At 48.1% G+C, this 24,280-nt stretch overlaps 2 protein-coding genes across 4 annotated transcripts in view; both read right to left on the reverse strand.

Moving 5' to 3' along the window:
• Nucleotides 1-13,691, reverse strand: part of LOC108153345 (ecdysone-induced protein 78C) — a 33,662-nt gene extending 19,971 nt beyond the window's left edge. Inside the window, exons 1-3 of one of the 3 annotated variants that reach the window (XM_033386988.1) lie at nucleotides 12,374-13,691; nucleotides 9,406-9,707; nucleotides 9,209-9,350 (exon numbers count right to left, since the gene is read on the reverse strand). In XM_033386988.1, the coding sequence (XP_033242879.1) occupies nucleotides 9,209-9,350; nucleotides 9,406-9,707; nucleotides 12,374-13,505 (1,576 nt within the window). In that variant the 5' untranslated portion in view covers nucleotides 13,506-13,691. Of the gene's footprint in view, nucleotides 1-3; nucleotides 226-9,208; nucleotides 9,351-9,405; nucleotides 9,708-12,373 lie in introns of those variants that run through there. The other 2 variants (XM_017283301.2, XM_017283300.2) reach the window with 2 other exon arrangements.
• An 8,160-nt stretch (nucleotides 13,692-21,851) lies between these two features.
• Nucleotides 21,852-24,141, reverse strand: LOC108153196 (integrin-linked protein kinase homolog pat-4). Its single transcript, XM_017283013.2, has 4 exons — nucleotides 23,906-24,141; nucleotides 23,441-23,606; nucleotides 22,832-23,377; nucleotides 21,852-22,776 (listed from the first exon to the last, which is right to left on the reverse strand). Exons 1-4 carry the CDS (start codon nucleotides 23,992-23,994, stop codon nucleotides 22,231-22,233), a joined length of 1,347 nt encoding a protein of 448 aa, XP_017138502.1. The 5' UTR covers nucleotides 23,995-24,141; the 3' UTR covers nucleotides 21,852-22,230.
• Between the last annotated feature and the right edge of the window lie 139 nt (nucleotides 24,142-24,280).

The following is a 24,280-nucleotide window of genomic DNA, read 5'->3' on the forward strand; positions in this document are numbered from 1 at the left end:
TACCATTTACCATTCAATCGGCGGCTGCTCCTGGTGGAGGGGTTATCCAAAAATAGGCTTTCTCTCTCACACTCTTTGTGCGCTCGTCTCCCTCTCGCTTTGAGTACCTTCTGGGACGTTGGCTTTTTATTAATCTTATTCTTATTCCAATTCCAAAACTTCACTTGAGAAACGATTTGTACGCCTTTTTCTGCCGCTGTTGCTTTAATTTCACTGCTCTGCTTTTTTTTTTAAATTTTTTTTTTTGTTTTATTTTTTAGCCTTTTTTGGGGAAGCTTTTTTGGGAAGAAGTGTTCTTCTTTGGAGGTTTTTTGAAATTCAAATCACACAATGCCCCGAAATCAATTTATGCAACGCAGAAGGGGAAAGGAGGGCGGGGGTGGGGCGCACGGACCGGCGGGAGAGTTTGTGTAGGTGTTGGACTGTGTCGCGATGCGTTGCGGTGCGGAGGGTGCACGCGTCAATTGTTGAGTGTATATCGAATTTTTAACGCACTTTTGTTGTGTTTTTATTTCTTTTGTATTTTTGCAGTTTTTTTGGTAAACAAAAAAAAATTTTACACAAAAAGAAGTGCCTGTGTTGCTGTTGCTCCCACTTTTGCTGCTGCTGCTGCTGCGAATTTTGTTTGTTTGTTGGCGTTGCCGTTGCCGTTGCGGTTGTTCGTCCCGTCCGTTTGGTGGAGCATTCGCGTGCCGCGCGCTGAGTCGCCGAGAGACAACTGAAAACGACAGCGAAACGAAGGCAACGAAACGTTGGTGCCCTGCTCCCAGTCGCTGCCTCTGCCGCTGCCTCGGTCGCAGCTGGCCGCTGGCGTCGACCGAGCAAAGCTTTTACAGCGGCAGCAGCAGCAGCAGAAGTCGAAGAATACCAGAAGCAAAACAAAGAAGTGAAAAGAGCATAAGTGGGATAGAGAGAGAATGCAAGAGAGAGTACGAAAAAGAGAGCTCGCACGCAAGCGGAGCGGTGAAAGAGAGAGAGAGAGAGACAGAGAGAGAGAGAGTGAGAGAGAGAGAGCTTTTGCCGCTGCAGAACTTTCGAGTGCAGCAGGAAGCAGCGTTGCAGTTGGAAGCGTCGCCGTCGCTGCCGACGTCGACAGCGCACCAATTGAAATTGAGTAACAAGATTTGTTGCTGCCGCCGACAGTGACGCCGCTGTGTGTGTGTTGCATGCAACTGCTGCAATCTGGTTGATGCACAACGATGCAAAAAAGCTGCCTAACCGGTGTTAGATGCATTTGCATTTTGCTGCAGTTTGGCAACACACAACAAAAAATAAGGAAAAACTAGAGGAAAAATCAACCAACAAAATAGCGAAAATGTTGCCTCGCTGGCAGTTACATAAGCCTTGATTTAGATGATGGCTTAAATGTGCCTGTATGCGTGTCTACATCACATACACACACACACACACACACATACTCTCTGCCTGTGTGTGTGTGTGTGTGTTTAAGCTTTGCAATAAGGAAGTATCTTTTCGTGCCAGTCGCTCTGTCTTTGGGGCTTTTGGCGGCTTGGCTTTTTCTCAGAGGAGATGGAAATGGAAATGGCAATGGAAATGGCAATGGAAATGGAGACAGGACGCACCGCTTGACAATTTCCTGCTTGTGCACAGTTTTCGATGATTTTTCCCACACAAAAAACCAAATTGCATCCGCTAGATATTGGAAAATTGAGTTGAGAGCTGAAAGGAAAGTCGATTCTTTTATAGCCGCTCAAGCTGAAGTGAAAAACAAATCCCAGGGGTCCCACTCTGTCGTTATTAAGTGGTTTCCCACTTTGTTAAGCCTTTCATCACCTGATCCAGGGCTGAGGAGCAAAACTGAGTATCTTCTTTGTGGCAACCTCAAATAATGGTTTCCTTTTGGCTAGCTTAACTCTCAGTTTAGTGGGACCCTCTGTCTGTAAATAGTGCTTCAACATTGTTTTCTACATTCACTAATTGGGGGTTTTAGCAGTGCTGCCAATCTGTGCTAAACATGGGCGCAAATGCTGTCCCCCAATCAGGGTGCAACTTGCTCTAATCGGGGGGGAGAGGGGGAGAAACCCGCTATGAGGGACGGTGAGAGGTGTCTAATTTACAGCACGCAACATGCAGCGCTCATCTCTGGACTGTGGCACCTCCCATTCCATTTCAATCCGTTGCACCAGTATGCCGCATGCAACACTCCCCACTGCCCTTATTCCCCCCCCCCCCAGTCCACCCTCAATTGCACGCGTCTCAAGTGCTGATTTCCTTTTGCAACCACCCCAGTGGACCACTGTGGGTTCCGATCCCTGTTCCATGCCCTTTTTGGCATGTCAGGCACGTTTTAACACGCTGCCAGTTTTGATTTAATTTAGTAACAGCTTAAAGACGTTCGGTGGGGCGGAGGGGGCATGCACACAGTAGTACGTGGAACAGGGAGCCACCATCGATCACCGTGCAGCAGAAGCAGCAGCAGCCGCACCACCATCATCATAATCATCATTATCGGGGGCATCGTTTTGATAAAGTTGTGCATTGAGATCAGCCAGAGATCAGCCACAGATCAGCAGCTCAAGCAATTTAACATGCAACCTCAGATTGAGCCTCCGCTTGAGCTTCATCTTTCAACGTAATCTTTTAGCTTCAACTTCAGCTGCAGCTCTTCATCTTCATCTTCATCTTTCATCTTGCATCTTGCATCTTGCAACTTCATCTTCAATCTTTCAACTTCAGCTTGATTAAGCAGTTAAATCAAAAGCGCAGTTAAGGAAGTGGGGGAAAGGCACTTAGAGCGGGGCTGAAGGTGTTCCCAACAAGCCGTCAAAGTTGCCGCCGTCATCATGATCTCCATGATCATCATTATCATCATTTGTGGCCACACTTGAGAGCGCAGCACTCTCCCAAGCGGAGCCCCTGGCCCCTGCTGCATGTGGCAGAGAGGAAAAGGTCAACGCATTCTGCGAATCGTAAAGGGAAATGCCACACAAACGAGCAACACGAGCAACACGAGCAACAACGGCAACAACAGCAGAAGCAACATCAGCCGCAATATCGAAGCGGCGTGTTAATTGAAGACAGACAGGGAACCAAAGCTGGTACGAAAGGTGGCAAGGCGGAGGGGGAGGGGGAGGGGGGGGGCACTACCACTGGCCACCAGTTAACCAAGTGGAGAGCAGCGAGCTCTGTTTGAAATACACAATGCTTCACTGATTTCTGCGTTGCAGTTGCAGTTGCCGCTGTAGCTGTAGCTGTAGCTGCAGTGGCATTTGAAGTTGCTTCCTTATTTCTGCCTCTCATAACATGCAGCAGCAGCTCCCCATAGACTGTGATCACTTGCTGGTTTCGTGTTCGTTGCACGCGTAATTAAAGTTTAAGGTTTTGGGTATGCAACATCCTCTCCTCCTATCAAATGACAATCCCCTTCTTCCGGGTGGCAGTTCGCCATCATTTCGAAGCTGCCACTCAACGACGCATGAAGTTGCAGCAGCAGCAGCTTAATCAAGGCACTCCCAGCCCTCTTCTATCCCCCCCTCCACCCTCCCCTACCACTGATAATGCCATGTTGTTGACGTCGCTGTCGCTGGCCAGAATCGCGGAAGCGCCAAGAAAAATGCGTGCCGCCGTCGTCGTCGTCGTTGTCGTTCTTGCTGCTTTGGGCATTGAACCCGCAGGCGGGTGCAATTGCCGATGCGCTGTCAACTATTGTGTATCGGTGTGTGTGTGTGAGAGTGCTTACGGGTAATGGCATCGCATCATAATCATTTATTTTTGCACTAGACAACAGCCATCACATCACAAAGTGCGCTGGCTAATTTTATAAACTTCTTTTATTCTGCATCGTCTGTGATTTGTTGTTGATGTTGTTGTTGTGTTTTTTTTTTTCTGCTTCACATTTTTTGCATATATATTTTTATGATATTTACTAAGAAATTCTTATGCAGCGCACGTCGAAGAGAGGGAAAAGACTGGGGGGTGGCAACTGTGATTGACATTTAGAAGTCAACGTTCGGTTCGGGTGGCTTTGTTGCTGCAGTTGCTGCCCCCGCTGCCACCACTGCTTCTGCTGTTGTGCTGCTTGTGCTTGTGCTGCCATTGTCTTGGCCAATCGCCCCCACACCACACCACACCACACCCCACGCTATACACCACATATTTCTTGCCAATTTGTTGATGGCTTTTGACATTAATTGTGTGTCGTAGGGCGGGTCAGAGGGGTTCCATAATTGACGACAGTAATCGATGGAAATCGTATGTGTTATAGTGAGTAATCCAGAGAACTTCTAATTAAAATAATTGGTTTGGCTTTAGTCCCTGAAAATCCTCTAAAAGAATCTCTATTCGATATTCATTTATTGAAGGAACATACCGGATAATTTGGTTATCATTGAGCGGTATTTCCCTCTAACAGCTTCTCTGTTGGAATACACTCAGAATATACATTTAAGTAGAATTCCCCTTAAATCCAGTGTCAAGGTTACTCATCCATCAAACAATGACAATTTTTGTGCAATATTTGGCAATTTGTTCACCTGTGTGCATGAGATGTGAGTAGAACGGAACACCACTTATTGCGGGCAAATAGAAGCCGAAATTGCGATTACGCGTACGCGTGGAAAGTTACCCAACAAATGCGAGTGACTCACAGGAGTGTAAATATGTAAATTTCCCTTTGGGCAAAGTTGCAAGTGATGCAGAAATGTGCAAATTGCACGACAAACTGTGAATGAGATGCCGAGATTTTGGGCAAGGGTCACAAAGTTCCTTGAGCTCGGGGAGATGAACTTTCGGGAATTTCCACTGTATTTGTAGTTGCCACAATTCTGCGCCTAGCAGCCACCTCGTCGGCCAGCAGTGAAGTGACAAATGATTTATCTTTGGGCATGTGTGCTTGTATCCATGCGACAAGGTGTTAATTAAACTATAAATAGAGAGACAACTGTGGCCACAATCGGGTGCAACATCTAGGCGGTGCGGACAAACGCGGCTCGTTGTAATTGGAGGACAGATTGCCACCGATGTTGCGGCGGGCACGCATGCGTAACACGGCGGCAACTGGCACTGGTGGCACTGGCGGACAGAACAATGAACCGCAACAAAGCCTGTTGCATAAATTAACAATCGCAATTAGTCAGAGGGAACATGTTGCAACGCCAGGGGCCACAGCACCTCAGCACCACAGCACCAAGACTGGAATTGAGTCATCTTCTGATGCATTCATTCACCTGCAACAGGTGCGTGCTGCTGCTGCTGGTGCTGCTGCTGCTGGTGCTTCTGTCCGCTTTTGTTCTCGAGATTAAATTGTTTAACGATCGGTTCAGCGAAATGTTTACTCAACTTTTTTCGGTTTATGCATCGAGCAGAAATTGTGAATAAATTTGAGCTGCCAAAATGTTTATCAATCGAGTTGAGCGAAGCGGCCATAACAGCAACTTAAATGCATAATTAAAAAAAAATTAAATGATATTTCAGCGGCAACAAATTTGTTGACCATATTTTATTTATATACATATATCGTTCGGGTGTTTATGGCGTTTGTGTTTCTGTTTGTGTTTGTTGTTGGGCGCCGCATTTTGTTGCGCGAAAAAACACATCAACTTTGCGAGCATTGGACTCTGTTCTGGAGGCAGCCGGGCAGACTGGCAGGGGGCTGAGCAGGGGAGCGGAAGCAGCGACACGACATCGAACGACAACTGAAAGTGAAAGGCCCCTTGGGGGAAATTCAAAGGAAGCGGAAAGCAAGTGCCTGGGGACCTGCAAAGGTTTGCTGAACTCTATATAAATACTCGTAAACGGTTGAATGCCATCGAATTATGCAACTGTAGAGAAGAGCTGAAGATACTCCGATACCGATGAAGAACATACGATTTATTAAGCTCTATTGTGGAGACTGTGGACACCCAACCCGAGCCGTTCCCAGCATTTATGCCCTTTTGATAGACCATAATCGAATCGAAGCCCTGCCAAAGACTGCCCAGAATGTTGTTTCCTCCTCGTTCTCAGTCATATTTCTATTGCCAAATAATAAAATCTCGGCCGAAACAATGGCCAAATAAAGCTGTGACTGTGGCTGGTGGCTGGGGCTACACTTTAATGTAACCAGCGAAACAACAAGACAAAAGACAATTGTCAGAAGGCACGGCACACGAAAATCAGAACAGAGCGAGCGGCAACAATGGGCCAAAAGCGAATTCAAAGCGATTCAAGCCACCAGAACGAACCACGAACGGCCACAAGGGGGTCTCTGGCTCTGGCTCTGACTCTGGGCCTGGCCGAATGGTGGATTTGGATTGGCCTGGCCCGGCCCGGCCCGGCCTGGTCTGGCAGCCTGACCCAGTTTACGCTACAATTATAAGCCAGTCTTGCTCATTGTCTTTGTTCTTGTCACTGCGCAGGCGCAGCAGCAGCAGCAGCAGCAGCAGCAGCAGCAACAGCAGCGGCAACAGCAACAGCTACAACTGCCACAAGAGCAACAGTTTAATTTTGCACTCGATTTTTGGGCGTCTAGAAGAGTCGTGGCAACGAAACGAAACGAATCTCTGGCGCTGACATTTGATAGTTGGCTTTCAAATTGACTACAATTGAGTCGAGAGCAGCCAACGAACGCTGTTTGATTCTGTGTTACTGTGTCGCCTTGGCGTTGCTCTAACTGAATGTTTGCTGTCTGTTGCTGATGTTGCCCCCAAGCAGCAACAGCAACAGCTCTGTGCCCATTCCCAGACAGACAGCAGAGACAGCAGAATATTGTCCAAAAACTTCGGTCCGTCCTGCCCCGCTCTTTAATTGTAATTTGATTTGTGGCAAATTTGATTGACGGCGGCTTCGTGCCCCACAAGAGAATGAGACTGAGTAAGAGAAAGAGAAAGAGAAGGAGAAAGAGAAAGAGAGGCAGGCTTTTCAATTAGCCAACTTTTGCTGGATATTCGCACATAAATTTGATTAATAGCAGTGGCCAAGTCCTGGGAGCAGAGGCAGGGTTTAAGCTCTTTTTCAGAGCAAACACACGCTGATGCTGACACAAAATGCCGCATGCCGGCATGAAGACCCCCTGTAGCTCTGTGTGTGTTTTATGTTTGACCCAAATTCCTGCAGAGCCATGCAAAGTGTTGCTGCTGCCTCTGCCACTCTGCCTCTGCTTCTGCCTGTGCCTCTGACGCTGCTGCAACATCCGAAATGCAATTTCTGCTTGGCAAGCGTTGCGTTATTTTCCTTTTTTATTGCACTTTGTTGCCGCTGCCAACAAAAGCTTTGCAAATTAAATAAAAGCCAGGCCACGCCCACTCAGATATACAAACAGAAGCACACAGCACAGCAGTTGCAACACGGCGGCAACATAATTACATTTGTTGTGGCGGCCAGGGCCCGTGGCAAGGGGCATGGGGCATGGGGCATGGGGAAGCCAAAGCAGAGTGGCATGACCCATTAAAATCCTACAACTCTAACATTTGCACTGGGAATTTCACTGAATTCAAGCCCGGATTTGGCTTTCAGCGATTTTAGTCGATCTCTGAGGGAACTTAATTGGAAAATCTCTCACGGAGTGGCAGCAACAGATACTGCAGCAGAGCAGGCAATAGGCCATCGACAATCGGCAATCAGAAAATGGCAATTGCTGCTTTGCCATAAACCATAATAACGCCCATACCATTTGACTCGACAAAAGTCTAATTAAACCGAGCAACCGAAAATCAAGAGGCGCCTCGTGCGGAGAAACCATGCAACGCCCACTAACAGCAGCAGCTGCAACATCTGCTGCAGCTGCAGCAGGAGCCACCAGCCACATCCATGCTAGACCCAAACCGAAACTTGCCACAAAAGCAATTTAACTAAATTATTGAGCTTTCCGTATGCATTGAGGCAAAGTAAAAGTCTCCAAGTAAAAGCCAAAGCCAAAGCCCATGGAGGAAGAGCCAGAAAATGCTGGGGGTGGAAAGAGGAGAAGAAAACTCGTGGGTCATGGGAACGAAGCTGCAATACTCTGCTCTACAAACGAAGGATACGCCTGATAAGTCGCCAATTTGCATTATGTAAAGAGAAGCGAAAGAAGCATAGTAAATGCTAAATGCTAAATGCTAAAAGATTGGTCTCCGACATAGATAAAGATAGATGCTATGAAGATTTACATGAGCTAAATGTCGCCGAATACGTTTGCGATAGAGCATTCTTTCATTCAGCACCACAGAAAGAAAATCTCTGCACTGGAAAAATCATTAAAAGTGGTAAAAGCAAACACCAAAAGCCTTTTGTCGTACAATCTTGAGGGAGTAAAGAGGGGAGAGTCAGCGGAAAGAGGAGAGTGGAACGTGGAGCGTGTGGGTCGAGAGGATTGGCTGCGTGGGCGCTGTGGCAGCAGCATGGGGGAAAATTAAGGAAATGTTTGCCCAACACCAGGCACGCCGCTGCAGCGAGACAAAAGCCATAAAAAATTGCAACAAATGTTGCAGGCAATAGACACGACTAATAAATGTTGCTCGCGTGCAGCGACAGCAACAGCAACAGCGACAGCAACAGCGACAGCAACAATGACAGTGACAGCAACAAATATTTTTTGCCTGCCACACACTTGCATACACACACACACACACCCACAGAGATCTTTTGTGTGTTGCCACGATGTTGCCTTGTTGCCTGATGGCTGGAGTTTATGTGCCGCTCTCTTGTTTCCGATCTTTTTGGACAATTAATTGTGCAACATCAAATAAATTGCATTCGAAAGCAGCAACAACGGGCCCGAAAGGGTTCCCCAGAGTGGTTGCTGCCGCGAAAACTCATAAAAACTAATTTCGCTCTTGGCCCGTGGGTGGATTGTGGCTTCAAGTAAGGCTGTCGTTTCCGCCTGCCTCAAGTGGTTGCAAGCCTAAGCCTGGAGTGGTTTATGGATGCTTTGGTAAAAGGTTTGCCAGATAGTAAGCCCGTTTGGGGGAGGGGCAGGCCGCAGATTTTGTAATGGGAAAATTATCTTAAGTAAAGGTTTTACAACGTTTCAGGAAGCATCAGCATCAGCCCACTCGTACGGGTATGGGTGTATTCATTGATTCAATTAGTGCGAATAAAGCAATCGAAGTCCATTGACAATGGCCCGGACAAGTAACTGACATAATCTTCGATCTTTCTGCGGAAATTTTGCAGCGATTTCGCAGCTAATAAAGTTATCAAGCAGCCAAAACGAAACTAGGTGCAGCCTCCCCTTCACTTTGTTTGTGCAACATTTGGCAACTGTAGAGGTAGAGGCAGAGGTTGTACTCACAGTCGCGGCTCATGCCAGCGGAGAGGCATTTCTTGAAGCGGCAATATTGGCAGCGATTGCGGTTCAGGCGGATGACCAGACACTTGCCGTCCCTTAGGCAGCGGTACTCGATCTGCTTCTGGATGCTGCGACGAAAGAAGCCCTGCAAGGGAAGAGTGTTTAGTGATCGACGTGGAGAGCAGTGGGCCACAACTCACCTTGCAACCCTCGCAGGAGGTTACACCATAGTGGTAGCCGGAGGCCTTGTCACCGCACACTTTACAGGGCACAAACGACTTCGAGGAGACACCGTTGTTGCTGTTGCTGCTGCTGTTGCCACTGTTGTTGCTAGTTGTGTTGTTGTTGTTGTTGTTGCTGGAGTCGGCTAAGCCAAAAGATTGCTGTTGCTGTTGCTGCTGCTGCTGCTGCTGGGGGTGCTGTTGCAACTGTTGCTGCTGATGTGAGTGTTGCTGCTGTTGCTGAGTTGTCTGTGGCTGCTGCTGCTGCTGCTGCTGTGGCTCTGTAAGGAAAAATTCATGGATTTCGTTTAAATTTCCTCCGCACGAAAGTTGTATGACAAGTCGATTATGCAACCTGGTTGCCATGCCACACATTGCCCATACGTCACATGTGTCACACAGCCATTTCAATTTGCCAAATGAGTTTGCTGTCACCACGATATCACACGCTCTAAATCTGATGTGCTCTGTGTATTTCCTCATTGGGAACCAATTGGGAGGACATTTCCACAGACAGCCATCGTTGGGGAGGAAAGTCAATAAGGAAAGTAGAATAGAGTAGCTCTATCCTATCTTAGGATAACCTCCATCAATTTCAGTCAAATTACAGTGTGGAAACCTTAAGGAGAGTGAGCACTTTCAATTAGTGAACCTCCAACGATAACCCAAATCGGTTTTACCGTCAACTCCATCTCTTAATCATCCACCATTAGGCGCAATAGCCCTGGGAAACTTAGGCACGGACGGGGGCTAGCAATCAAAGTCAAATGCAACAGCTTCAAGGGGCATTCAACTTCAGGGCGATGTGCGATAAGAAGAAATGCCAAAATATCACGTATACGCCACCGCCTACAACAGTTTGCTGTTGTTGCCTCTTGTTGCTGCTGCTGTTGCCAGTCACGAGGAAAAACTGCAGCCGCACAATTTTCCCTGCGAGAGCCGAAACCAAATTTGCATTGCAAATGGCAAATGGAAGAAAGAAAAACAAAAACAAAAACAAAAACAAAAAAAACGAGGCAGAAAAAGGCTGGAAATTGGAGCCAGAGGAGCCAGACAACCATGCTTCTTGGCATTTTCATTTTGAATTCAATTCAATTTGACTTTGTTTCTCGTTTTCTTTGGTTTCTTTCTTTTATTTATTTTTTGATTTGAATTTTCTAATGCAGGAGGAAGAGGCAAATGAACTAAGCGCGGAGTTTGAACTGCAGTTGTTGCCACACCTCGAAAAATGCGAAACAAAATGAAATTAATGTGCAACTTGCACGCGCCGACAAACAGGGGGAAGGGGCGCCAGAAAGAGGCAGCTCCACTACAGATGATGGGCCGGCAAGAGGGAGTCGCGTAGAGGGAAATGTAGAAGGGGATGGGGACGAGGACGGGAAACACTGCGCGTTACGCGCTTGTGCAATTGCAAATTGAATTTTCACCATTGGACAGCAACAGAAACAGCAACAACGATGTCTGGAAAATGTCGTCGGCCTGGGTCTGGGCCTGGGCCTGGGCCCGGGCAGGAATGAAAAACCAAAAGGAAATTCAAGTGCCTGGTTTTCATTTTCGCGCCGCGTTCAAATGCAAATCATTTGGTCGCTTTTGTAAGTTGACAATTTCAAACGCCATTGTTTGAGTGGCCAAGGGAGGGGCACGCCGCAAGAGCGGGGCGAATGTGGCATGGACTGCTGCTTGGCATTTCCGCGTTGTCAGACAACGGTCTGAAGTAGAGACAGAGTCAGAGGCAGAGGCAGACGATAGACGACAAAGACTTCATATTTTCGCTTGATTTTTCCTCCATTTTCTTGGATTTATCTGCAGACAACTGATTGAATGAGAAGGGGGAACGGGTGGACGGGTAGACGGGCAGAGGGGCAGTGGGGGTTGGGTTGGGTTGGGATGGGATGGGCAGATACGAATATCAATTGGAGTTTGTGGCAGCTGAGTTTTCCTTTTCCCCTGATAAAATCGTATTTGGTTTGGTTTCCCCTAGATTTAATTTGCTGGCAATTTGCATTTGCCTGGAGCTGCCCGCACTAATTGCTGCAATTAAATGTTGCCCCATGCATCCATGCATCCGTGCCCCGTGAATCCTTGCCAGACAGGCCTGGCCGTGAGGCAATTAGCAAGTCCAGCCAAGACGCCGCTCGAGTGCTTATGGTTTTTATGACATTACCTCAGGTTGCAGCCCTGTCCATTGCCTGAAATGGTTTCTAGACTCAATTTTTTGCTGCATATTTCAGTCGAGTGGCCCGATTCCATGGCAATTTCCTTGATGCTTGATGCTTGATGCTTCCAGCTAAACCCCATCCCAAATTCCCGCATATCATAGGAGCAGCCTTCGAGGAGCGGGCCATTCCAAGCGATTTATGAAAATGAAATCAGTTTTTGCATGGCTTTCAATTGCGAGTGGCACACAGTATTGACAGACTGCAGCGTGGAAAGCAATTTTCTTGGCACCGAAAGGAGAAGAGGCACAACAGCAACATGGGGCAGAAACACAACTGCTGCAACGGCAACAACTGGCCTCAACAACATTGGCCAATAACAGGGAATTATATTCATTTTCACATTTTTCATGCTGCGCTTTAATAGTTTCCTCAAAAGGAGAAGAAAAGTCGACAGGCGGCAGCTGGGAGGCTGAAGAAGGCGGTTGCAACGAGCAGTTGCAAGCAACTTTCAATTGGCTATGGTACGGCAGTTGTTGCAGTTGCAGTTGCTATTGCTATTGCTATTGCTATTGCTGTTGCTGTTGCTGCCGCCGTGTTATGCAATGAATGCAAATTTATTGAACATAATTTTCAACTGCGACAACAATGGGACCTCGGACCCCGGACCCCGGACCCCAAACACCAAACGCGGAAGAGTCGAGCAGCGATCTTGGAGCAGGAGTTGCAGTTGCAGTTGCAGTTGGAGATGGAGCTGGAGATGGAGCTGGAGATGGACATACCTGAATGGCCTTTGTTTAGATGCGCAACAGATGAAGATGTTGCTGCGCTGGAGCTGCAGCTGGAACCGGCGGCTGAGAGGGCGATGGAGATGGAGCTGGGACTGCAGTTGTTGCTGGAGCTAGAGCTGGAGCTGACCGCTGACGAGGATGTATGAGCGTTACCGCTGACATTGACAAGCGACGTGGATGTAGATGCGACAGCGGCTGCGGCTGCTGCTGCTGCTGCTGCGGCTGCGGCTGCTGCTGCGGCAACGACAGCGGATGAGCGACCAAAATGCTCCGAGCAGCTTGATGACGATGATGAGGAGACGGCGTGGGAGGAGGTGGAGCTGGCCGAAGAGCAGCCGCTGTCCGGCGAGGCGTGGGCCCCACTCGAGGAGGGGGAGCTGCTATGGTGGTGGCCGCTGCTGCTGGCCGGACCGAACTGATGCACACTGCTGATGGTGTACAGAGCACCTCTACCATTGCTCAAGGTGCAGTTCAGCTGCTGCTGGTGTTGGTGTGTGTTCGGATTGGCGTTTGCGTTTGCGTTTGCCTTCTGGTGCGGATTCTGATGTGGGTTCTGATTATGCGAGTGGTGTGGATGGGGATGCGGTGCAGTGGCAGATGTGGCTATGACTGGCGTTGCCACGCCCTCGCTTGCAGCGGACGGGCCGTAGTAGTCGTCGCACTGCAGCAGCTGCAGGGGATCCGCATCCGCCGCCTCGATGGCACTTAGGCAATCCTGCAGCTCCCGCTGCTGGTGCTGTGGATCCTCCGCCTGGTCCTGGTCGGAGTCTAGGCTGGCGGCCTCGCTGTAGGCTCCTTGGGTCGAGGAGTCCTCGGGCGTGTCAAAGAAATGCAAATTGAAATCGGAATTCGCATCGAAATTGACTTCTGGGAGAAGTGGCCTTTCTTCGTCACCGTCCCCGTCCTCGTCCTCTTCTTCGTTGTCGTCGTCCTCCTCCTCTTCCTCCTCCTCGTCCTCCGCCTCTTCCTCGTCCTGGTCTTGCTCGTTGCCGTCAAAGTCCTTGATGTGGCTATCCTCCTTCTCCTTCAGCGAATGGAGCTGCTGCTGTTGCGGCTGCTTCACGCAAGTTTCAACCAAAAGATTGGAGCGGATTTGTGCCTGTGCCTCCAGCTCTATTTGGTATACATCCATGTTGCTCGGATCGCTGCGGTTACATGGCCATCCATCATCTGCATCATCATCATCTTGCTGCGGGAATTGCGGGCACTTTTCAGCATGTTTTTTGGCAGCAACTCAAATCCACATCACATTCCCCAGTCCTTTGGCACTTTATCGAGAAAGTCACGATCTCGAGGTTCTACTTAAGGTTCGTTCGGTTCAGGGATCTCTTTCTTATCGGTTTCCAAACTATTTGAAGGGAGATTTGCGTATTTTTGGTAACTATTTTTTGGTAGGAGAACGTATCCCAAAACGTAAATCTTCGACGCTACTTCTAAACTTATTCTAGATCTGAAAAGGATACAAAATTCTAGACATTCTTGAAGGGTTTGCTCTTCTATTGGGATAACGAAGGGTTTTCCGATCTAATATTTACAGTGAAACCTCTCCTGCCGGTGGAAGAGCGCTGATCTCTAAAGAACTACATCGATTTCGCATCCGGAAAGAGAGTTGTCCGTCCGGCAAGAAAGCTTTCACTGCCTTTCCGATCATTGATGCCGATCATTGTCTACTCTGTTTTCTTTCTCTCTCCCATATTCCTTTCCCCCTTTCTCCGTTTTCACTTGCACTTTGCTTTCATAATAATTGTAATTGTAACATGGATTATGTTAGTTTAAAAAAAAATTCAATTCAATTCACTTCCGTGTTGCTTGGATATTCCTCCAGATCCGCATAGAACTGGGCTTTAAGAGTCCTATGTTCAAGATCGAGGCTCGATCGATATACGATATTGAGGGTTGGGTTTTCCGATCCGCGGTGGAGAAATTCTGAAATTGCTGCGATCGCGCGCACGAAACTCTCGCCTCGACGAGATCCAAGCGCCAACTTCGCAGCGCTCCAAATGCGCAACAGAAATCCAAGGCGAGCTGCAGAACAGAACCTACGACAACGCTCTGTGCTATGACGGCGGCAGTGGCAGTGGCAGCGACCAAGACCAAGTCCAAGACGACGACGACGACGACGACGACGCGAAAGAACAAGAATCACCATGTGTGTGCATTTGTGTGTGTGTGTGTGTGGAAAGAGCAGGAAAATAGAATGTGGCTGGGGCCTCTGTGTGGCCCAATGGAGTGGGGGGAAAACTACGTAGCGCCGTTGCTTCCAGCACGAGGCGGCATCTCTGGGCGAGTAGCGGGAGCGGGAGAGGGAGCAGGAGCAGCAGGAGGGGGAGGAAGAGTCAATGTGCTGCAAGCTGGAGCCGGAGTGCTTCCCTCGGTTTTCCTATCTTTCTAATCTCCACCAGCAAAAGCAGCAGCACCACTACCAGTACCACTACCACAAAGAACATCAGGCATTGCCACTCTCGCTGCTGCTGCTTCTTCTTCTTCTTCTTCTTCTTTTGCTGCCTCCTGTTGTTGCACTTTTCCATTTGCAACTCTTTTCCTGGTTGCTATTTTCAATTTCTATTGCGCTGCCAAAGCTGGCTGCGACGCCAACGTTAGCTTCCAAGTGCATCCGCACAAACACACACACACACACACACACACACTCAAGATCAATTTCACATACACAAGCGCAGCACGAAAGAGAGAGAGAAAGAGAACCGTTACATAGTTTGCACTATCATCGAAAGAGAGAGCAATAGAAGTTGTCAGTGTGTGTGTGTGTCAGTGTGTGTATGTGCAAGATAGAAAGATGAAGTGGGGGCGCCTCCATGGGGCGGGAGTCAAAGAACCTTCTTCTGCTTTGGGAGAGAGTCACAGCCAAAGAGAGCGAGAGAGAGAGGCAGAGAGAGAGAGATGATCTCTCTCTCTGAGTGGGAGAGTTTTACAATGCGGAAGTGAAAAATGTTGCAGTGGAAAGTGGCAAACAAGTTTTTGGCACAAGACAAACTATTTGAAGATCAAATGAAATAGAACTTCAATAAAAGCAAAGAAAACCCTAATGAAATAAATAGATTTCCCCTTAATTTTTCCTCCCCCTCTCCTTGACCACCCATTAAGGCCCAAGGCACCAGAAAACTGCATATTTGAAGATCAAATCGAATCGAATTTAGATTAGGGCCAACCTTTTACCAAAGAAAATCTCAATTAAAGAAAATTGAAAACTTCTTTTCGATATTTGCCCACTTTTTCCCCATTGTTCCTGCCACACCGCGTCCCTCTCCAGCGCAGCCCAGCCCAGCCCTTCCCTTCCATCTGCTTGACGAATGCTTGGCCCAAAAGGGAACCAACGAAAGTCAATGATCAGCAACGGCAGCAAAGCCACCAGCGACGCCAACGTTAACGCCAGCGTCGACTGCAACTGCAACTGCAACTGCAACTGCAGTTGGCAATTTTTCCAACGGGCAGCGAAAGCCACCAGAAACTGTAAATAACAAGAAAACGGCAACTTCGCGAACGAAACCCAACGAAGCCGTCAACGATCCTCCGCGAAAGCGAAACGACTCGACGACGACGACGAAGACGAAGACCAATCGAACCAGCACGCAACAGCACCCCCGCCGTTGCCCCGCCAACCCGTTGCACGCCCCAACGTAATATGTTCGATTGCGTTGCCTGATAAAACCTGATCTCCCCGCACACTCACACACACACACACACACACAACTGCTGCTGCTGCTGTTGGTGCTGCCTCGGCGGCTGTCCAGAGCAGAGCGCGGCGATGGCGATGACGATGACGACGAACCAGGAAGAGAAAAATGAAAATGCCGCTCGCGAAGATTGTGTAATCGACTGTGCATAAGTGTGTGAGTGAGTGAGTGTGCGTCTGAGTGTGCGTGTGTGTATGCTTCGAGTGAGAGTTGTTTGCTGGGGTGGCGATGGGTGGCAAGGGGCAGGCGGTCTCCCCCCTCTCATTCTACGTGCCTTGGGCCCAGGCCAAGGTACTTTATTAAAGAGTATTAGTATTCTTAGTTTTCCTCAAGAATTTCGCCAACAATTTTTTGGGTTCGTGTGGTTTTTGTTTTAAATTATTAATTGATAGTAAAACCTTTAAGAACTCTTTTTGCTTACAGACTCTATTTACGAACGGCATTTCCATTTTCATTCTTTGAAGATCCACGAGCGAAAAATCACACAGATTCAAAACCACTTCGGGCTTTCTTCAAGTGCAAATTTCAATGAAGTTTTCGTCAAGAAAGTGCATTTCACTTATCATCAGTACTCTCTGGGCGAAGAGAGGTGCTTGCTGGTGCTTGCTGGTGCTTCCACTTTTCTCTGGCAGACTTCTTCTTCCTGCCTTTCGCTTCTCTGCTTCTCTGGCTCTCTGCTCGCGTTTTCGCGCTTTATTTATTTTGCTATTGTTGGCGGCCCTCGTCGTCGGCGGGCGGCTGCTGCTCCTAAGTTCAATGACTTCTAGGCAACGTCATGGGCAACATCTGAGCAACAACAACAGAAACAGGGGAGCAACAAAGAGGCGCAAAATGCGTTTAGCTTTAGTTTTATTTATTTGCTTATTATTATGCCACCGCGCTACACGCAAAGAAAAACCTGCAAATGCTTATGCTTCAATATCATATCATATCATATTTTGGCTATGTATTTTTACCTTCACCGAAGGATGATCTTCCAGGAGGCACACGCGATAGACACATGACAAAAGGGGTGATTAATAAGTATTAATCGAAAATAAAAAATTAAGTACATACATACATATGTATTTATGTTATGTTTACAAAAATTAAATTAAAATACCCCATAGATGGCTAAAAACAAGAAGTGGTTTTCACATTGAACAATGTAAATTTTCGTCAGTGTAGTCTCTAAGATTATAGATACTCTTGAATGTGATTTCTGTTTACTTTGCACATTTTTCCTTCTACTGGCAACATTTGCGGCCAGTTGCCGAGGCCCGACGACTGATTCTGATAGCACTGGACTGGTAAACAAACTGGCGGAGTGAGCGTTAGAAATTATCACTTGAAATGGCACTGGATTCAATGGTTTCAATGGTTTCAATGGGTGGAAATGTTCCAAGCCCCAAACAGCTCAAATAAGGTTGAAATTTAGGTGCTACTGGAAGTCAAAGTCTAACCCCTCCCTTTGAGTATTACGAGCGGAATGCCAGGAAATGAATAGAGAATGCAGAATGCGGAATGCGATGAGGTAGCCCTATAAACGTCAGAGCAGCCCAACTGCCACAAATTGTGGCAGCCTGGCATTTCTGCCCAACACTTTGCGACTCTATGCGCGTGTTTGTGGCATGTAAAGTAAACCAAACCAACTGCAGCTCTGCCCCTGGCATAGTAGGCGGCGGCGGCGGCGTCGGCGGAGGCGCAAGACAAGGAGAAGGAGAAGGGGAGGGAGAAGGGAGAAGGGAAAGGCATTGTTCGGTTGAATGTCAGCAACCTCAATAAAATGCTACAATTCGTTTGCATTTCTTTGTTCCTGGGTCATGATCTGGTTCGTGGGCAACTATAAATAACAGATTCGCTTCGAGAATGGGGTTGTGGCTTACCCAATAGGATATCACTGCATCCCGAGCCGGAATGGGAGCTCAGCGAGGAGATGTGGCCGTCCGAGGGGCTCTGGGGCGCCTCTCTCAGTGGGCTGCTGGGCGTGGTTGGGGGCGTATTCAGGCAACGCTGGCTGCCCAAAGCTGTGGCTGTGGCTGCTGCTGTGGCTGCTGCTGCTGCTGCTGCTGCGGATGATGTCGATCCAGTTGGGGATTCAATCTTGAAGTAGCTCCCAATGACAACGGGCAGTCTGTAAGTATATCACGATATACTATATGTATTTAAAATATTATATATACATATACATATTTGCTGCTCTAATTGCCTCAATTTCAATGTCAAAGGTAATTGCTAACAGGAGAACCGCCAAGTTGCTTAAAAATTCAAGTAATTATCTTTAGCTCAAGGCTCCTCCTGCCATCACTAACGACCCCCAATGCCGGGCCGAAGCTAAGGCATTCCCCTCCCTTATTTATTTTCTTTGCACGTCTTCTACTTATTCTACTTCAAAACCCCATCCCCAAACCCTCCCCTCCCTCTCGCCTTTACGTAATTGATTGGAAAAATGGCCATTCATGTTAAGTGCAGGAGGCTATGGCCATTCATTCCCAAAGAGATAGCAAGAAGGGGCACGAGAAAGAGAGAGGGGGGAAAGGGGGAGAGCGAAAGAGAGCCCCTGTATTGGCCATCTCTCTGCTGGCACAATTCTTAGCTCGTTTTGCCTCGTAATTGGCCATTTTCCCTAGTCCGGCTCGGGCCAGAATTTATTGAATATCAACGTCGTTGGCTGGCGGTTCCTGGCGGGGGCTGGCACTTGAGCCACAGTCCATCCCACTCCCCACTTTGATCGATAGTCGTCTTGCTGTGTGGCTGTGCTTGAAATTTAAGAGCCATTTCCTGGCCGGAGAGCCTTTCCTTTAAGTTGAAAAGTTTTATGGAAATCTCGAGATGTATTGCCCTCACAGCTAAAACGGAGGTCGAGAGCTCGAGAGCAACACATTTCCCCTCTAATGCCGATTATGTGATGGCTTTTGTAAGTCGGATAAATCAAGTATACGCACGGGTATTACTCATACGCCACCGAAAGAAAGTCAAAGCCGAAGCCGAAGCCGAAGCCTCTGTGGCATTCTCAGGGGATGAAAATCAATAGATGCTTTGCATGTGGCATCATGCTACTTCTTTGCTGCTCCCTGCTCCCTGCTCCTGCACCTATTTCCACATGCTCTTTTTTTGCCCACTTTGTGGCCTCCCAGGACATGTTCAAGCAGATGCTGTCTCTGTATCTGTATCTCTATCCGTATCTGTCTCTATGCCTCCGTGCCACTACCTCTGCTTGTGCCTTTGCCTGTTCCTTCGCTTGTAGTTTGCTTTTACAATATTTCCACGTTGTTATGCACTTCAGTCGAGTGCTAGACCGAGCACTTCCACTTGAGGCTGCTGTTGCAGTGGCCGTACTGCCAGTTGTTGTTGCTTCTGGCAGTTGCTGCTGTGGTTGTTGCCGCTTGTATTGTCACAATATTTTCGCTTTTCAATGCGCCGCTCGAAAGCACAAGTGAAATATTTGCCCATGTGGCATTTTAGTTTGGCAAGAAGCCCTTTTCCATTTTCTCTCGTTCTCTCTGTCTCTGTATCATTCTATGCCCCTCTGCCTCTCTGTTTGCTTGTGCCTCTGGAGCCTCTGGTGCCTGTGGTGTTCCTTTGTGCTGAAATCTGCAAAATGGAACTTTTGATTTATGCAGGCAACCATCGATCGCTTAGAGAAAGAGCTAGAGATAGAGACAGAGACAGAGATGGGTGTGGAGACAAGAGACGCGCACGTTCCGCTAGCTGCAAAATAAATCTCATCATTTGTTATACCCCCACCTCTTTCTCCTCCTCCTGCTTCTCCTTTTTTGTAATTTTCCCATTTTCACTCATCAACGCCAACGTCATTTGAACAGACGCCAGCCTCCAGCATCAAGCCTACCGCCTGCCTGCCTGCCTGCCTGCCTGCCTGCCAGCCTGCTATTGTGTGGGCGTGGCAGTGGCATGCCGGCAGCATGAGCTGCAACGACAATAACCACAACACAGCAGCATCAGTGGCAGTGGCAGTGCCAGTAGCTGGTAGCTGGTAGGTGCCGCATCTGCTGCGGCTTTTGTGTGTGGAAGGAAGTAGGTTAGTGGCTCACTCGTCAGCCAAATGAATGATGGAGTAACTGCAGCAAACTGTGGCCCTGCTGTTGATGGAAACTTTTCATTTGAAATGATGTGGCAGTCAGGCAGGCAGCCAGGCAGCCAGCCTACTTGGTCCTGCTCCTCCAGCATCCTTTGTGTGCGTGTGCTCCCTGCCGGTGCACTGCCCGGGCAATTGTATGGTTAATTGAAATAAAAATGAGACTAAAAGTGAAAGCCTGAAAAGTTGCCCCCTTTTGGCTCAGGTGTGGCTGCAAATTGGAGCACACAACCCTCGGACACCCCCGGTCAGCCCCGGTCACACACGGTCACCCCCGCTGCGAGTATGTGGGATGTACGTGGACTATTTATAAATATTAACCTGGTTTGCTGCTGCTGTTGGTGCTGTTCCCGATCCCGATTCCGATTCCGCTCCTGGTCAATGTGATTCAAACCCGTTGTGTTTGAATACTCCATGGATTGCCGGCCCTCCAAGGGGCTGGCTGTTGTTGAGTGCAATCACTAAAATACATTTAAGCAGCTGCTCTCACTCAAGTTCTGGCACCAAAAAAAAACTCTTCTTTTTAGCCACAGAACGCAATCCCGAATCTGTTCGAGAAATCTCTTACACGCAACGCCTAAAAGATGCCATGGAATTTTTCACTTCCTTTCCTGCATGTGGTTGTGTGTGTGTGTGTATGCGTCTGAGTTTGTGTTGTTTTAGTTAATTATTTAAAGCTTTTGAATATTTGTAGTGATTTTTAATTAGTTCTCCGCACATTTCTTCCCTTCACTGGAATTAATTGTCTTTGGGTTCCTTTGCCATTGCGGAAATGCTGTTGCCGTTTGGCTGGCTGCCGTCATAACTGGCATGGAAAACTGTAAATCGGCTTTTGGACACTGCAGCTGCAGTTCTGCTGTTGCCTGTCTCTGCGTCTGTGGGGCGACCGAGCGACCGACCAGCCTCTGGGCCCGAAAAGTACCGACGACTACGACTACGACCACGTCCTGGTCGTACGACAGCGCCAGCGACAGCGACAGGACGACGGCGACAACGAAATGCAGCAAAACAACAAAACAAAAAAAAAAAACAGGAAAACTTTTTAAAGCTGCAGCAGCAGCAGCAGCAACAATAACAGGGAGGGCAGCCACTGGCTATGGCACAGGATGTACCAACAAAACAATCACATGGCTCGGTGCAAGCTTGCCGCAACAGCAATGGCAGCGCAGTGGCAGCGGCAGCGGCAAAAACAGCAACAAAGACAGCAGCAGCCCCAAATGAAATGGTGCCGCAAAAACATAAACAGAGAGCCGAGCCCCAAAGCCGGTGAGAGCCGGGCCAAAAGAGAGTAGAGCCATATCTTTGGAAGCATAAACGAGGGATGCCACATAACTGGGAATTTTCAAACAGATTATGAAGGACAAAACAAAAATTTATATTTTAATGAAAAATAAAAATAGGCATTTTAGAGAAGTACTTTTATTTTCCACATCAGAGACACCATTTTCTGGCGCTCTTTGAGGGAGATTCTCACGCCGGCGCTCTACCACATCGCCTCGCGGTCTGCCTCTGCCTCTGTCTCTGCCCACGCGAGCTGCACAAAATCGCGTGCATGAAATTGAAACCAGGTCAGGGACGTTTTGCTCACGTTACCCGACCGTACCGCACCCCCACTTTACACCACACCACTCCACAATGCAGGCAGAAAGCTTCAGTTGTTTTGCTCGTTAGTGGAAAAAGCTTTCGAGAGAAAAGCTGTACGCACCCGGGAGACGGTGTTCGGTAAAAACGTTGTACCGCCTTTTCGTAGGTACATACATCATTTATTAAAAAAAAAATTAGTAACAAATATAATTCTGTATAAATACGATCCTAACATTCATCGAACTTAAAATGTACGATAAAATCGAGCACTCGGACAGAGAACATCATGGAAAATCATAAGAAACGAAGGTGAGACACAGTAAACATAAATTCTAGACAGAGAATACAAGGGAAACGGTAGCCGTAAAGGGGATTGCGCTCGGCTGCTTTCGGTTCGAGTTTCGGTTAAGTTCAGTTAGACAAGTTAACACAAAGTGGTATTAAAATTAGTTGGCAAAACACGTTGCAGACAAGGCACATTTTGGCTTATTAATCGCTGCTGCAATTCAACGCTTCATCTTCTCCAGAATAGGCACAACCATGTCGAACTTGGGCCGCTTGCCCGGATCCTCGTTCATGCAGATCGAGATTAGTTTGGACATGTGGGAAGAGGTGCCTGGTGGAATTTTAACTCGCAGTCCCTCCAGGGCTATCTTCATGCCGCACTCCATGGGCGACCACTCGGCGAAGGGCACCTCGCGCGTGGTCAGCTCCCAGATGAGTATGGCAAAGCTCCACATATCGGAGGCCTCCCAATTACGGTCCGCTGGCTTGCGCTGCAGCGCCTCTGGCGACATCCATGCTGGCTGGTAGATGCGTCCCTTCTCCTGGAACGAGAACTTGGCATCGCCCATGTTGATCCGTGCCGTCAGATCCTCATCGATCATCACATGATGGCTGTTCAGATGATATGTGGGTATGATCCTCTCCAGCGAATGGAGAAAGGCCATGCCGCGGGCAATATCCAGAGCAAAGCTGACCGCCTGGCTGGTGTCCACCACCACGCCGGTGGCTCCATGCAGCAAATTGAAGAGCGATGACCGTGGCATATACTAAAAAAAAAAACGAATTATCCTTCAGCATAATGGCAGAAGTACACAGACTTACCTGGCTAATCACCACCAGATTGGGAGGCGAATTGCAGGCTCCGATGATGGGTAAAATGTTGGGATGCGAGAAGATACGCAGCTTGGGAAACTCCTCGTTGAAGTCGCGCGATATGCGCGGCGTGCACTGACGCACGCCCAGAATCTTGGCTACCACATCGTTCTTTTGCCAGCGTCCCCTCCATGTCTCGCCCGAGGCAGTCACCGAGAGCTTGGTGTGCAGATCCAAGTCGCCCATGCTGATGCCCTTGAAGCGCGAGAGCGTCGCATCTCGTGACCTAGTTTTCATGCCCTGCCAGCTTTGCTCCTTGAAGCTAATGACCTTCATTTCCTGGCCATTCTTCTCGGCCAAGTCCTGCATACGCTTGCCCAGACTCGGCTTAGCCTTGTCAACGGGGGTGTGCCCGTCCTTATTGGCAATAGAGACCAGCGCCCCAGCACTGAGCAGATCCTCGCAGATCATGTCATAGCCCCAGAAGCAGGCATAGTGCAGAGGCGTGTTGCCGTGCTCATTTACAGCATTCACATCCGACTTTTCACGCAACAACTAAAAGGGAGATTCAGTATATTCAGATTGCACTGTTTAAATGTTTTTTTTTCTACTGCTCACCATCTGGACAACATCACGATGACCGTGAGCGGCAGCCAAATGGAGTGGGATGTCATCCCCCATATTGGTGGCATTAACACGGGCGCCGCGCTGCAACAGGGTCTCCACCAGCTTGGCGTGTCCCTCCTTGGCCACCCAGTGCAGAGGACTGAAGCCATGATCGTCTCTGGAAGGAAAGTTAATATAAATATAAATATAAATTGTGTGGGAAGCAGGTTTTATGCTGGCGACGCCTTCGATTTGTTGTTGCTTGTTCATATGTATGCGCTTCGGTCTGTTTACACAACGCAAGAATAAATCATGACGTCACTGCTAGACTCTTGAATGGCTGCCATTATATGGGGCGGATAAGTGGATGAGTAACTTTAAATTCCATCGGAAGGCATATGCCCGCATGGAAATTCATTACTTTTAGTGTTTCGCTGCAAATGAGAAAGCATTCAACAGTTATTTGTTTCTTTTTACCCCAGATTCATGTCATGTTCCGTCTCGTCCAGCCAGAGGCGCACTTGAATTGAGTTGCCCTCGCGGCACCAGTGGAATATATCCTCCATTTCTAGCCTTCACTCGTTTATTCTGCTCTGTGTCACTGTTTTAGCAAGTATTGGAACTTTAATTACATCTAGAAACGCCTAAAAACTATTAAATTGCAGCAGTTGGGTGAAGATCAGTGTGAACGCGGACTTATCGTTAAAATATACCGTGCGACCATCAGAAATATACCAAAATATACCGTCAAATTTTAAAAATATACCGTAAATATACTGACGAACTCAATTTCTATTATACATATTACTCAATTTTGATGTTCCGTCAAATATTATTAGCTATATAGAACAT

The sequence above is a fragment of the Drosophila miranda genome, chromosome XR, assembly GCF_003369915.1.
Source record: "Drosophila miranda strain MSH22 chromosome XR, D.miranda_PacBio2.1, whole genome shotgun sequence".
In the NCBI taxonomy this organism is placed as follows: Eukaryota; Metazoa; Arthropoda; class Insecta; order Diptera; family Drosophilidae; genus Drosophila; species Drosophila miranda.